The sequence below is a fragment of the Leucoraja erinacea genome, chromosome 9, assembly GCF_028641065.1.
Source record: "Leucoraja erinacea ecotype New England chromosome 9, Leri_hhj_1, whole genome shotgun sequence".
NCBI classification, from domain to species: domain Eukaryota; kingdom Metazoa; phylum Chordata; class Chondrichthyes; order Rajiformes; family Rajidae; genus Leucoraja; species Leucoraja erinaceus.
In genome coordinates, this window is record NC_073385.1 from 48,160,654 (window position 1) to 48,174,559 (window position 13,906).

General features: G+C 39.2%; 1 protein-coding gene across 1 annotated transcript in view; it reads right to left on the reverse strand.

Annotated features, from left to right (window-relative positions):
• Positions 1 to 13,906, reverse strand: part of zfyve26 (zinc finger, FYVE domain containing 26) — a 79,165-nt gene that overhangs the window by 56,539 nt on the left and 8,720 nt on the right. The window contains exons 7-12 of the mRNA XM_055640746.1: positions 10,934 to 11,098; positions 8,875 to 8,963; positions 7,289 to 7,440; positions 5,711 to 5,902; positions 3,748 to 4,452; positions 1,674 to 1,766 (exon numbers count right to left, since the gene is read on the reverse strand). Of these exons, the coding sequence (XP_055496721.1) occupies positions 1,674 to 1,766; positions 3,748 to 4,452; positions 5,711 to 5,902; positions 7,289 to 7,440; positions 8,875 to 8,963; positions 10,934 to 11,098 (1,396 nt within the window). The remainder of the gene's footprint in view (positions 1 to 1,673; positions 1,767 to 3,747; positions 4,453 to 5,710; positions 5,903 to 7,288; positions 7,441 to 8,874; positions 8,964 to 10,933; positions 11,099 to 13,906) is intronic.

Sequence of the window (13,906 nt, forward strand, 5' to 3'; positions counted from 1 at the left end):
TCTGAATGAAATGTTCAGTTCAGTTAACTTTTATGAAAACCCAGAGAAGTTAGAAAACAAATTGTGACAGGTCCAGTTCAAAGTAGAGGAAGGTTTATTAGTTGCAGTTAATCTGTCTGGAGGAAGCACAAGTAGATAGAGATGAATGAGAACAGAAGAAAGGGAAGGAAAATGAGGCTGGAATTAAGGCACTGACTGCAGTTGATGAAAATGTGAAATAAAAGAGAATGATGAAATATCAAGCAAGTCAGACATCTTCCGTTGGGAGTGAAAAACAAAGTTATCATTCTGTTTTGATCACGGTTTCATTAGCATGAGTCGTTCTGATAGATGCAGGAAAGCCTAGCTATCTGAAATTGTTGAATTCGAGGTTCAGTCCTAAAAGCTGCAACATGTCTTGTTGAAAGATGCAATACCGTTCCTCATTGAGCTTCAATGAAAAGATTGAAAAGATGGAAGAGTCCAAAGACAAAGTCAAGTAGGACAGGGATGGAAAATTAATGTGACAGGCAACTGAAACATTCTGGTCACCCTCATGGACTGTAGGACACCCTGCAATGTGCTACACGTGTTCAGTCCATTGTGGTTACTCTGAGTTTTTAAGAAGGAACTGCAGATGATGGAAAATCGAAGGTACACAAAAAAGCTGGAGAAACTCAGCGGGTGCAGCAGCATCGATGGAGCTCCATAGATGCTGCTGCACCCGCTAAGTTTCTCCAGCTTTTTTGTGTACCTGTGGTTACTCTGAGGTTCTGTTCACCCTTTCACCTCAATCCTTCATTCTAACCTGTTTATCTATGGCATGATACACTATTCCAATAAAGCTTAAGATAAGTCTAGTTTAGTTTCGAGATACAGCATGAAAACGGGCCTTTTGTGCAGAATGCATGGTGCTATTTTCCAGTGTGCATGTGGCCTCACTCTGGCAATGTAGGAACCCCAGGACCAAAAAGACAATATGGGAATGGGAAGAGAAAACCAGTTAGTGTTAAAAATGACCACTTCTGACGAAGTCATTAATATACAACACTATCGTGGTTATTTTTCTCTCCCATATTATCTTTTGAATGAAATTTCCAGTAACTGCAGTCTTCAGTATCTTATAGGTCAAGCATTGATTTTCTCTCTCTCCTCTGTTCTCATTCACCTGCCTCTACTCACCGCTTCTCCAGACACACAAGTTACAATGCAGCAAGCCTTTTCTCACCACTTAAATCATTCAGTCTCCCTTGGACTCCGACTTAGCAGACATTTCCTTTTATGCCTCTACCGTTTTTTTTCCCTACAATTTAAACTTGTTTGCTTTCTAACTTTTCCAAGTTCTGATGGAAGTTCCACAACCATCATTATTTCCATTTTTCTCACTCTACATCCTATCAAATATTTCCAGGATTTTGTTTTATTTCAAAATTCAAACAATTACAAGTTTTTTGTTTTGAAACCTTCTCACATTTCAATGCAACTTCTGTAGGAATGGTGGGGTTATAAATGCTTGTGAGAGAAACAAAGGACCGTGGACATCATTGTAGAATTTCTGTCTAATTGTGCATGCCTGAAATCAAGATCATATTTACTCAATAATAAAACAGAGCACTGCAAGTCTAACCATTAATGTCAAAGTAAAAGTTTGTTCGATATCTTTAAAGGAATATAGGAAATATTGCTTTTCTTACCAATTCTGTTCCTTTGAGCTTTGTTTCTTCTCTTCAATGTAGAGCGCCTTGACAGAGATGGATGCTTTTTAGTGAAGGACCGTAATTCTCCTTCTGCAAAATAAAAATGTATTACAGATTGATCTAACATGTGACACACAGCACCAGCAACAACACGTTTATAAACCCATTTTAGCGACATGAGCCGTCCCCAAAAAGAAATATAAACTTTGAGGTAATGAACAATTTAGTAATAAAAATATGGTAGATCGAGTTTCTTCATCAAAGCAGTACTTTTTCTTCCCTCGAAAATATCAACTTGCAGAAGTAAAGTTCCAAAGTACTCTTTTAAAACCAAACTTAAAACCAACCCTTGCTAACATGTAGTACAGTGAGTAATCCCAAGATATACAACCCAAGTGATCCTACATTTGTAATCTTCTGCCTAACTATCTATATTAACTTTGCAGAACTTCATCCCTTTTTATTTCAGACCTTTAAAAAAAAAAATTAGTTGTATTTTAGCTGTCAATTTTCCGGATGCTGTAACAATCACTGAGAAATCGTAGGCATTAGAACAAAATTGAGAAATTGTAGACATTAGAACAAAATCCAATTTTCTTGTGTCTTCCAGTTTTTGAAGGCTCTAGCCAAAATCTAGTCATCCTTATGGGCCTGTCCCACTTAGGCGATTTTTCAGCGGACTGCCGGCGACTGTCAGAGTGGAACACACACACACACAAACACATCGCAAAGGTGGGGGGCCAGGGCAAGCGGGGGGGGAACACTGTCTGAAATTCACATGGTGCAAAGCCAAGGTGATACAGACACACACCGCAATGAAAAGGAAGGTTGGCGCTATAATTAAGATGGCTAGCACACTGTACGGTAAGTCATTTAAAAGAGTGGTGGAGAACGGGGGAGAAGGGGGGGGATACAACTTTTAAGAAGCCAGACAACTTTTAATATGCCAGGGATACACAACTGAAGTTCGGCGGACATTTAACATTACCGGTCGGTTATCCTTGGTTCTGACAACTCCTGCTTACGTTTTTTTTCTCCAATGAGCCAATGAAAATGACCGGACAGCAAAGGCGATTAACTAAAACTACCTACGACTACCTACAACTGCACGTACAACTACATGGCGGCCCCACTACAACTGCACCTACAACTACAGGATTATCGATTATCTCCATGGCGACCAATTTTTGGTTGCAAAATTTTTTTACAACATGTTGAAAATTTTGCAGCGACCATACTATGGCCGCGACTGGTTCCTAGAATGCGGGAACTCCTCGTGACCATAAAGGAGACTCACCCAACACCACCAGCGACATGCGGCGACCATGTGGTGAGTGCAGAGTCTCCTGCACTTGCCTAAAAAGTTGCCTAAGTGGGACAGGCCCATTAGTCTTAAGGCAGGAGGCAGAGGACTAAAGAATTACAAATTCTGTCTCTAAACTTTACATCACTGTTCAAAAAAAGGGATAAACCATACAAATGTAGGATCACTTGGGTTGTATATTTTGGGATTACTCCCTCTGCCACATGGTAGCGAGGGTACAAATAGAATAGGACAGATTAATGCATAGCTAAAAACTGGTCAGAGCGAGGCCTTTGGATTGCTTCCTGAAGAAGGACTGGTTACATTTAAACTGGAAGGGTACCAACATCCCTGAAGGTAGATATAAGGAACTGCAGATGGTGGCAGAAAACAAGACAAGTGCTGGAGTAACTCAACTGGTCAGGTAGCATCCAACTCCGGAGAACATGGATAGGTGACATTTTTGGGTCAGGGTCTTTCTTCAGACCGATTGTTGAGGTTTGTGGGGGGGGGGGGTGAGAAAAAAGCTAGAAGATAGGTGGGGCAGGACAGAGCTTGGCAATGAACTGAGTGGGACACGTAAAAATAAAACGGCTCCAACAATGATTACTAATCCAAATATCCTTAAGTAATCTAAAAAAAACTGAAACAGTGTTCTTTAACCAATATTTTAACACATCATTTTAGGACTGATAACTTTTGAAAGTAGACATGCCCGGTTCAGACTTTGCTATTTTCATGTATATTTAATAATGACAAGATTCTTACCAGCTGTGTTATTGCTTGTTATTATTTTGTATCGCCATTGGGCTTCACAGATATACCTGGAAAGCTGAGCTAACCGGCTTCCAAAGGAATCTGTGCCAATCGAGCAGTTCAGGCACTCCACTAGTTGGATATCATCTTCAGATACATTGTCACTTGTCCAAGGAACGTGGCATTTCATTGCCTCCAGATGACCTTTTATCAACTCAAGAAATATACTCATTGTTGTTGGATTTACTAAAAAATCATTACCGCTGGTGCTGCTCATAAAATGATTCAGATCTATATCACCCAACTGTTTTGTAGAGGAATCATTTTCTGCAAACTTACTAGACGTTGAGAATATATTCTTAAACTTGTGCGTGCAGTCATCCTGGACCATCCCAGAGCCCTTCTGTGTGGCATTCTCTTCTAAACCAGTATTTGAATGCTCACAATTTGGGACGTTATAATCCACAAGTTGTACAGTGGATTCCAGCTGTCCTACATTGAACCCAAATTCCTTCACCACTTGTATTTGTTCCGTGTCTCCCAGTTTTTCAAGACAAAATTGCTGTTCTAGTCCTGCTTTATCACCAATGAGGTCATTATAAGACAAGAACAATAATGAGAAGATATTTTCCAACACCTCCAGACGGAAAGGAGCAGGAAGCATTTGCAGAAACTCCTGGCATTTGGATAAATACAACTTGAAAATGGCAGAGCCACCTGTTTAAATAAATAAAGATTGTGTTATTACTTAAAACTAGGTGTGCTCCATGTTGCTACTAAACTTTTCAACATTTGACATTCATTTCGGTCCGACAGATTATTGAGGTGCTCCTTCTACTAAACTCAAGTCACACAAATTGAGATGGTGTAACATTAGTTACTTGATTTCTACTGAATTCAGTCTGAGTCGTAGCACATGCAGGGATGAAACGGACAGGGGAGAAAACAAGATAAATAAAAATCAAACTGCTGGGGGAACGCAATGGGACAGGCAGCATCTGTGCAGGCAGAGTGATAGTTGCTGATTCAGGTTGAAACACTACATCATGAGATCTGCCGCCACAAATGCTGCCTGACCTGCCAAAGTTCCACGAACAGTTTGCTCCAGATTCCAGCGTCTGCAATGTCGTGCCCCAAAATAAAAGCACCCAGAGAGTTGTGAATTTGTGGAATTCTCTGCCACAGAAGGCAGTAGAGGCCAATTCACTGGAAGTATTTAAAAGAGAGTTAGACAGAGCTATAGGGGCCAGCAGAATCAATGGATATGGGAAGAAGGCAGGCACTGTTTACTGATTGTGGATGATCAGCCATGATCACAATGAATGGCGGTGCTGGCTCAAAGGGCCAAATGGCCTCCTCCTGCACCTATTACTATGTTTCAACCAAATTGTCCATCGACCTTGAGGTCAATGCTCTCCCAAGTGGTCACTTAGTTGAGTGGTTGCTAGCCCTAATAAACCAGATTCCACTCACAAATCAGTAACTTCAACATAAACATACTTGGCAAATGAAAAAGCAAAGAAAGAAAAACTAAACATTTGCATTGATTGACAAGCTTTTAATCTAAAGCAAACTATTACAAGTAAAAGTTGAATCCTAATATAATCACAATATCTTTGAAGTTATTACTTTAAATTGGAAAATAATGATTGAATTATAGTAATAGGATAGTATAAATTGTATAACAACCCAATGTGCAAATTATGGTGGCACATTGAAACACAAACATGCTGGTGGTTGTATATGCGGCAACATACACTTGTAATTGTCGCTCAAGAGGACAAGAACCAATAGCACCAACTGGGCACAAAAGATTGCTATGATTAATGAAGATAACTTACAAAATTAAAATTGAACATTTTCAAAAGAATAATTTAAATATATCTAGGCTAATTTTTAAACTACATGAACTTCCGGACGAGAAAGAAAAGATGGATTGAAAGATATTGCCTATTACCAGTGGCTTTATTTTTACCTTGACTACCAGATTGATCCTTTGCAATCACAGCATCTTTAACAGCTGCATCCAACGCCCAATATGGACACTCTTTACATGAAGATGGCTGGTGTGCGTTTATACAAACTGCGTATATGGCATATTTAATAGCACACAATGCCTGATACAATGTCACATTTCGCCTCTGCGTCATGCCCAGACATCTTGCGCCTAACATACCAAAAAGAGACAAGTAATGCAAAGGAAACAAATATTTTACAAAGAGATATTTATATTGGTGAACTTACCACTCAGAATAAATAATTATCTAAACCATCTAACTCGTCATCAAGAAAAAAAAACATGTTTTTTTCAGGTATGAGTTCCCATTAACAAACAAATGGTTTGCTGTATTGTTTTGCATTTACTCCTGTAAATTAGGCTATGAAGATCAATGGTCAGAGCTGATGCTGTAGATAACTTACACGCAGATAGAAAATTACATCACCAAACACAAATTTCTGACTGAGAAATATGACACATGGAGAAGATAGCTCACCACTCTTGTACATCTCCTAATGAACATGGTGGAGCAGATTTATTATGGTCTGCCTTTACTTTTAGCCGAGTAGGAATGTATAACACTCAGGAAGAAATTTAATCGTTAAAAAGATAAAGTACATCTCTATTCAGTTTCCCCAAAAAAATCTTTAAACCAAGTGTAACTGAAAATTGCCTTCTGAAATCATTACCCATCAAACTTCAAGAACTAAGTAGACAAGTATTGCAAATTTGAAATGAAAGAAAATGACAGAAACTCTCAGCAAAGACAAGCCAACACCAAGGAGGAGAAAAAGAGAGCGACCAATTCAGATCTATGAGCTCACATCCAAATTGTGAATACACCAAGAGATAAACAGATTTTAATATGGAGTAAAAGGAAGTCTGTGATAGGGTATGAGGAAGAGCAAACTATATAACAATAATATAGTAAAAAAAGAACTAGAAACAGTGTACATGCAGAATGATTATTGGAGTTATTGAAGAAATGCCAGAAATCTGAAACAATGTTAATGGAAATGCTTATCATGTGAAATCAATAAACTCAACTTTAAGTCCAGAAGGCTGCATAGTGCCTTGCCAGAATACAAGATGAATTTACGTTGTGCGATGTGGGAATAGTAGTGGAGGCCAGTTGTACTCAACAAAGTCAAGCACCGAAAAATTCCATCATTTTCTACTCCATATTTCCCCAAAGTTCTTCAACAATTTAAATAATTTACACGTCTACTAGGCTTTTAATGCATTGGACTACCACTTTATTATTTTCATTTAATCTTTTCTATCTTCCATGCCTCCACAGATCTTCCCTTTTATTTTTCCTCATTTCCTCTGCATCCTAAAATCCTGTAACTCTCTAATTGTTCCGAGCTCTGATGAATCTGAACAATTCACTTCGTTTTTCTTGCCAAATCCGATGCCTAATCTGCTGAGTACCCCCAAACGTTTTCTGTTCTTTAATTACACATTTGCATTCAACATAGTACTTGAGGTTAACGCCACAGAAATGCCTTATAACAATTCAGAATAACCAAATAAACTACCAATTAACATCACCCTTATCATTAGCAGATCGTTTCTGGAGTAAATCAACGACATCTTCCGTATTCAGTGCAGGTAGGTTGGTAAAATGATGCAGACTATACAAAGCAGAATGGCAATCCAAACTGTGCAGGTGATCAATAAATTTCTTCTCAGGAATGTAGTATCTAAGAAATGTATTTAAAAAAAGAACAGGAACACGAATCAAGACACATTTCTTTGCGAAACAAACATGACAATGAGGTCAATTAAAATCTGCATTAGAAATTGTCCCTATAATTGGAGTGTTACTTTCTATTTGTACCTGTACATTACAGTACTTATGCATACGACAATAAACTTGACTTGAAATTGCTGACTCGGTCATGCACCAAACTGCCCTGATGCCCTATTAATGTTCTGTAGAAATGGTGGCCAGACCAATCAGGCAGCTTTATTAAAGTGTGACTATTAGGCTACAATGATGCACAAGGAAATGCAGCTATAAATGACGAAAATGGACAGAATTGAAAGAGCCCCGAGAAAAATACTGCCTTTACTCTTGCAGGGGCTAGGAATGTTTCTTGTAGATTTGGAAAAACATCTTGCTGATGTTCCACTTCCTATTGGCTACATTTTCCAGAGGAGGATAGAAGAAAGAACCATTATTGATTGTCCCACAGTACCTGTCCTGTGACACAAAAATTAAATACAGTCCTCTTATTTGAGTCAGCCAAAATAGCACAGATGATGAACCACATGCATGGCCAAAAGGATTTATCAGCCAATAATTAACTGATTTATTATTTTAACAATGTGAAAAGAATTACTTAGACATGTAAAGCTGGCATTTAGTCATTTATATTTATAACCACCAGTTGACACCACAATGGCAGCCTCACCAGCAGCCTGTGCGTTATTTCGACTTTTTTTGTTATTTTGAGTATCTAAAACGTATGTTTTACTGTGGGGAGGGGGAAATCGGGGGAAACCTTTTTCAGTCACTTACTTCAACGGAGATGTGATTTTTCTCCGTGTCACATCTCCGTCCCCTCCCCACAGCCTAACAACTGGATTGGTGTGGCCTTTCCTGGAGACCAGCCCCGGAGCTTCAAGCCGTAAGCGCGGCATGGACTTACAATCGCAGAGCGGTTGACCCTTTGCCGAGGATCGCTGTAGAAGTGCTTCGACCGCAGGCCTGTGGACTTTAACACCGTGAAGCCAGCGGTCTCCAGTAAGAAAAGGCCGATTCGGGAGCTCCATGCCGTGGAGTGTTCCGATCCGTCCCGACACCGGAGTTTCGATCATCCCGACGGGAGGGCTTGAACAGCAGACTGTCGGCAGAGGCAGTGCTGAGGGTTCAAGGCCCCGACCACCACGGGTGAACAAAGGAGGAAGATGACTGAACTTTATTGCCTTCCATCACATGTGAGGAAAGTTGATTCCACTGTGGTGGATGTTTATGTTAAATTTATTGTGTATTGCATTCTTTTTACTTGTATGGTAACTCAAATATCACTGTACCTTAATTGGTGCGCGTGACAATAAATGGGAACTTGAACTTGAAACACCCCAGGGGTAGAGTGACATGATGATGGGGCAAATAATAACAAGGTCTTTACCTGTTTTCTTTTAAACACCACTCAAGCACCTCAATCTGAGAAGACAATCCAGAACAGAAGTTGTGCAGAACAGCATCACAATACAAATCCTAAAAGAAAGAACATCAAAATGTACGTGAGCTGTTTATTTACAAACCCGCACTATAATGCCTCTTGAAATACAATCAAGGTAAGTTGTATTGTTTTGCCAATTTCAAATTATTCCGGAATAAGCCAGTTCGGTATTCCAAAATACCCAAGGAATCATGGGATTTTTCAAAAGTTATTCGAGAATTTAAAAAAGTGAACGGGGTGCCTGGTAGCGGGGGAGAGCAGGGTATAACAGCGAGAGAGAGGGGGTTGATGAGAGTGGGAGACAGGGAGAGGTGGGGGAAGAGAGGTTTCAGTTACGCAGACAACCACTGGTGAAGCCATGGCTCGTTGCTTCTAGGAGAATCAAGAAAATGTCCTCAATCGAGAGAATACAACTTCAGAACCCCCTCGTCTCGAACGCGCTGGAGATTTCTGCGGGCGCAAGGAACAAATGACCTAAAGTTTGCATTGAGTGAACTGAGTGTTCTTACTGTCCTTGTCGTACACCAATGTTGTGTGAGAGTGGTTGGATCCCGGGATCGAGGAGTCAGCACCCAACAGGTGAGCGGGCCGCGGTAGCCGCTCGCCAATGGCAGAACTGACACCTCTACTCCCCGGGTCGGGCGCTGCCTCCACGACCCCGCTGCTCGGCGGTGGCCGACTAGGATTCCAGAGCATCGCCGATGCCTCACATCAGCTCCTGATCCCCCGCCGCCTGTCCGGATAATGTGACTGATGTTGGTTGAGCTGAAGCTGGGATGTAACCGCTCTCACAAAACGCCGGTGTACGGCGAGGACGTTAAGAACACTCAGAACCATAAAATAAGATGGTCCCTCGATGCCTCAACCTTTCAGTAGGGTCCTGTCTGTTCTGACCATTGGTCTCAACGCCACTTCAAATGGAAGCATTTTAAAAGGAGTCTTTGGTGTCAATGTATACAAATCCTTAAAGGTGGCAGGGCATGCTGATAAAGCGATTAAAAAAAGCACTTTGATTGTTCAGGTTTCCAAAGAAAGGAGCAAAATAGAAAATAAGTTATATACACTGGAACTTTATAGTCATTGGTCAGGTGTTTAGATATGTCTTAGTGCCCTAGACCTAGGAAGGATACAGATGAAATGTACCTGATGTTACCACAATATTGAGGGATTTCAGTTATGAGCAGAGGAAAAATCTGACTAGTACTCTTGTAAGAGAGAAAGCTAAGGGATGAACTGATTTTAATAGAGTAGGTAGAGACAATCTAAGCCCTCTAAAAAATGGGGGTAATTACTAGATAGCGTAAATTTTGGAGTGAAAGATCTAGTTGGGAATTATAGGGATCTGGACTGCTCGATCTTAAAAAGTAATGAACACAAAAATAATGTTTGAAAAGTAGTTTGAGGTACCTGTGAACAATAAGAGTAAGGACAAAAATTCAGAACGTGAAACAAAGCATCTACCACAAACAAAGGCAGGCAGAATAGGCTCCTTCCTTGCTGTGTCTGTATGTTTTTGATCCCGGGTCCCTGAAGTATCAAGGCTACGGCACTACTGGATCCATTTTTTAATTTCACCGAGCTGACTGAAAATCTTAAAGCTGCAGGAGAACAGTTTGTAATTGTTAAACTCTCGAGAAGTCTCAGCTGGAATTTGAACTCAATGAGTAAACTGGTCTAGATCTCAGTATATATTTATATATATATCTATAGATATATATCTATATATATCTATATATATATATATATATCTATATCTATATCTATATATATAAAATATTGCAGAAATGAAATTGCTAAGTTTAGGAAAGTAGCATGAAACTTTAGCATGATGTTGTCTTCATTTATAATCCTTGCTATTAAATCAAAATGAGAATCTTGCACTTGGGATCCCGTTTACTTAAATCATCATTCTTCCTGAATTACTTATGGTTTGAATCTCAATGAATAACAATGAGAATGCAGTGAGCAAGCAACTGAAAGACTCTACTACCAATACTAACTATACCTTATTTTCATGAAGAGTACACAGTAGAGTCTGAGCTGATTCCAAACTTTGGCAATAACTCCATCCCAGTAACACCAAGAGTCGTGCAAAGGGCTTAAAAGTGTTCTTCAGCAATTTACTTAAAGTGCTGTAGTCCTCCCGCTTTATTAACTGCAAGGCAGTAACCTACCAAAAAATGAGTACACAATCAGTGTATATTCATAAAATTATTATTCAGCTACTTCTCTCATTCGAACACAATTTCTTAAACCATATAGTTCATCTTCCAAGTGGTGATCCTGTTGAAATTACTGCTGCTCTGCTTTGCCTTGAGTAAAACCTGGAGCTTTGAGAGGAGGGCGAGTGAGACATTGGCAATCTTAGACTAATGACACTGACAGTGTTTACAAAATAGTGCTACGTCCACCGTGGAGAAAACAAATGCCTGAAAATTAAATTATCATTCATTTCTGGCATTAAAGGATCAATCTTAACTTATTTCCATCAAATATTGTATCATGTACACATTCTGTTTTATGACGAATGTATACTCAACTTTGTTTCAGTGTCATTATTTAAATTACAATTGTAAACACCATTTTGTCAAAACCATCTGTAGTGAATTACAGTAACTACCATGGAGGAAGCACCTGCACTATAAAGGAAATGATAGTAAAAATAGAGGCATCAATAGCAGTTTTATTGTATAAAAGAGAGAAATTATGCTTTAAAGTCAGTCTCAGAAAAGAGTAATTAAGCACAGACTCGACTCAGCAAATGAGAATTCACTGTTCATCAGAAGCACCGTCCATATATCAATGCCACACAGTAAATGGTCAACATTAATGGAAACTGACTTGAGGGGCTAAATGGTTCACTCCTGTACAATGTTCATTTGACCAGTCCTTTTGCACTTTGCAGGATATAAAGCCACATTGTGAATCATGTTCAATGATCTAACAGTCATAATCTGTTCAACATTTGAGAACGCTAGTGGAGAATTGAAACCAGCCTAAACCAGATGACGCGAACACTCCAACAAATGATTACAAACGAGAGCCTCCAAAAAACAACCTCAAACACAGTTTAAGGATAAGGGGGAAATCTTTTAGGACCGAGATGAGGAAAACATTTTTCACACAGAGAGTGGTGAATCTCTGGAATTCTCTGCCACAGAAGGTAGTTGAGGTCAGTTCATTGGCTATATTTAAGAGGGAGTTAGATGTGGCCCTTGTGGCTAAAGGGATCAGGGGGTATGGAGAGAAGGCAGGTACAGGATACTGAGTTGGATGATCAGCCATGATCATATTGAATGGCGGTGCAGGCTCGAAGGGCCGAATGGCCTACTCCTGCACCTATGTTTCTATGAACCTTGTACAGAGTTTGTAACAAAATGTATAAAAAAACGTGTAAATTACAAGGCAAATCTATAATATTAATTCCCAATGGACTTACAAGAATTTTTGTCTTTTTAAAACCAAATATCACTACAGCTAAGGCTCAATGACAGTGAAATAAAAAAGACAGCTGATGTTCCCTCTAACTCTTTGTTCACACTGGGTGCGCTGAAATGAGATTAAAGTAATTAGAAAAAGGTTGCAATTAATGCAAGTGAAACATTTGTCAGAAATATGTACTGTGATGGTGAAAGGGAAAAACGCGAGTGTTGGAGGTTGAAAGATACTGCATGGGAACAGGCCTTTCGAAACCACACAATCCATCGACAACCCATTCACACTTATTCCACTTTTTCATCCATGCCCTTCACACTAGGGGAATTTACAGAGGAATAAACCTACAAACCCTCATGGCTTTGAGATGCGGGAGTAAACCAGAGCACCCAGAGGAAATCCATGTGGTCACAGGAATCCATTACAAACTCCACATGGAGAGACCTCCACATGCAGGTCAGGATCAATCCCGGGTGTCTGATGCTGTGAGATGTCTGTTTACTGGTAATACAAACTGATAATTTGGAGCTTTCCTCAGTAATTGCCGGATAAACCAGTACGTAAACCACACATTAATACCAGTTGATTACCACAGATTAATATCAATACTAAAAAATGTTTAAATTATACATATGAAGCAAAAATATGAACATATTGAAAATTTACATAAAACCTTCTTGCTCGATAGTAAACATTGATACTTAATTTGCTATGGCATAAAGATTTGGAAAGACTATAATAAACAGAAAATGCTACCAATACTTAATAGCACCTTTGGAAATAGAAACACAGTTAACATTTCAGATCAATAGCCTTTCATCAATTTATAATTCATATCCAGAAGGAAAAGGTTGAGAATTTCTCAAAGCTATACACTGCAGCCTTTTTCAATCATTGTATGTTAATTATTACTCTGGACACCAATTCACATATGAGAAAGGACAGTGTGCCAATCTATGTCACCCGGCCTTTTTTTGCCATTAAAAATGATGCCCATCTGATTTTCCTGCACTAAAAGAGATCTGCAATATGAACTTACACCAAGTCTCTTGTTGTCATAATAAACATCATGAATTTACATTGAAGCTCCATCAAACTTCCCCCTCCTTAGAGCAGGATGACAAATTAAAGCCAAGCAATGTGGACAAGTCTGCCTCAGAATCTAGAATCATAGTTATTGTAAATGGTACCAAATATTTATTTATTTATCACTTTCTTCTGTGATCTATTTGCCTTTAAAATTTATGCTCTACATTTCCAACCAGTAATGAGATATTGCATCTTACTTCTATTCATTTTACTTTAGTGGAGCCCTGTAATAGGGGCATTTGTCCTTAGCACACTTTTTAAATAAATTATTGATTGCTGAAACATGTTAAATATACAAGAAAAGCGTACAGCTTATATTTAGTCTCAAATCAGGCTTTTCTCCAGTAGATTAATAGAAAGGCAAGTTTAGGTTTGCCTCAGATTGCTGTGTATTGAGATAATGAATGACTAACATTTGTCTACCAAGTGACAAATGGCTGATGTCTTTGATATG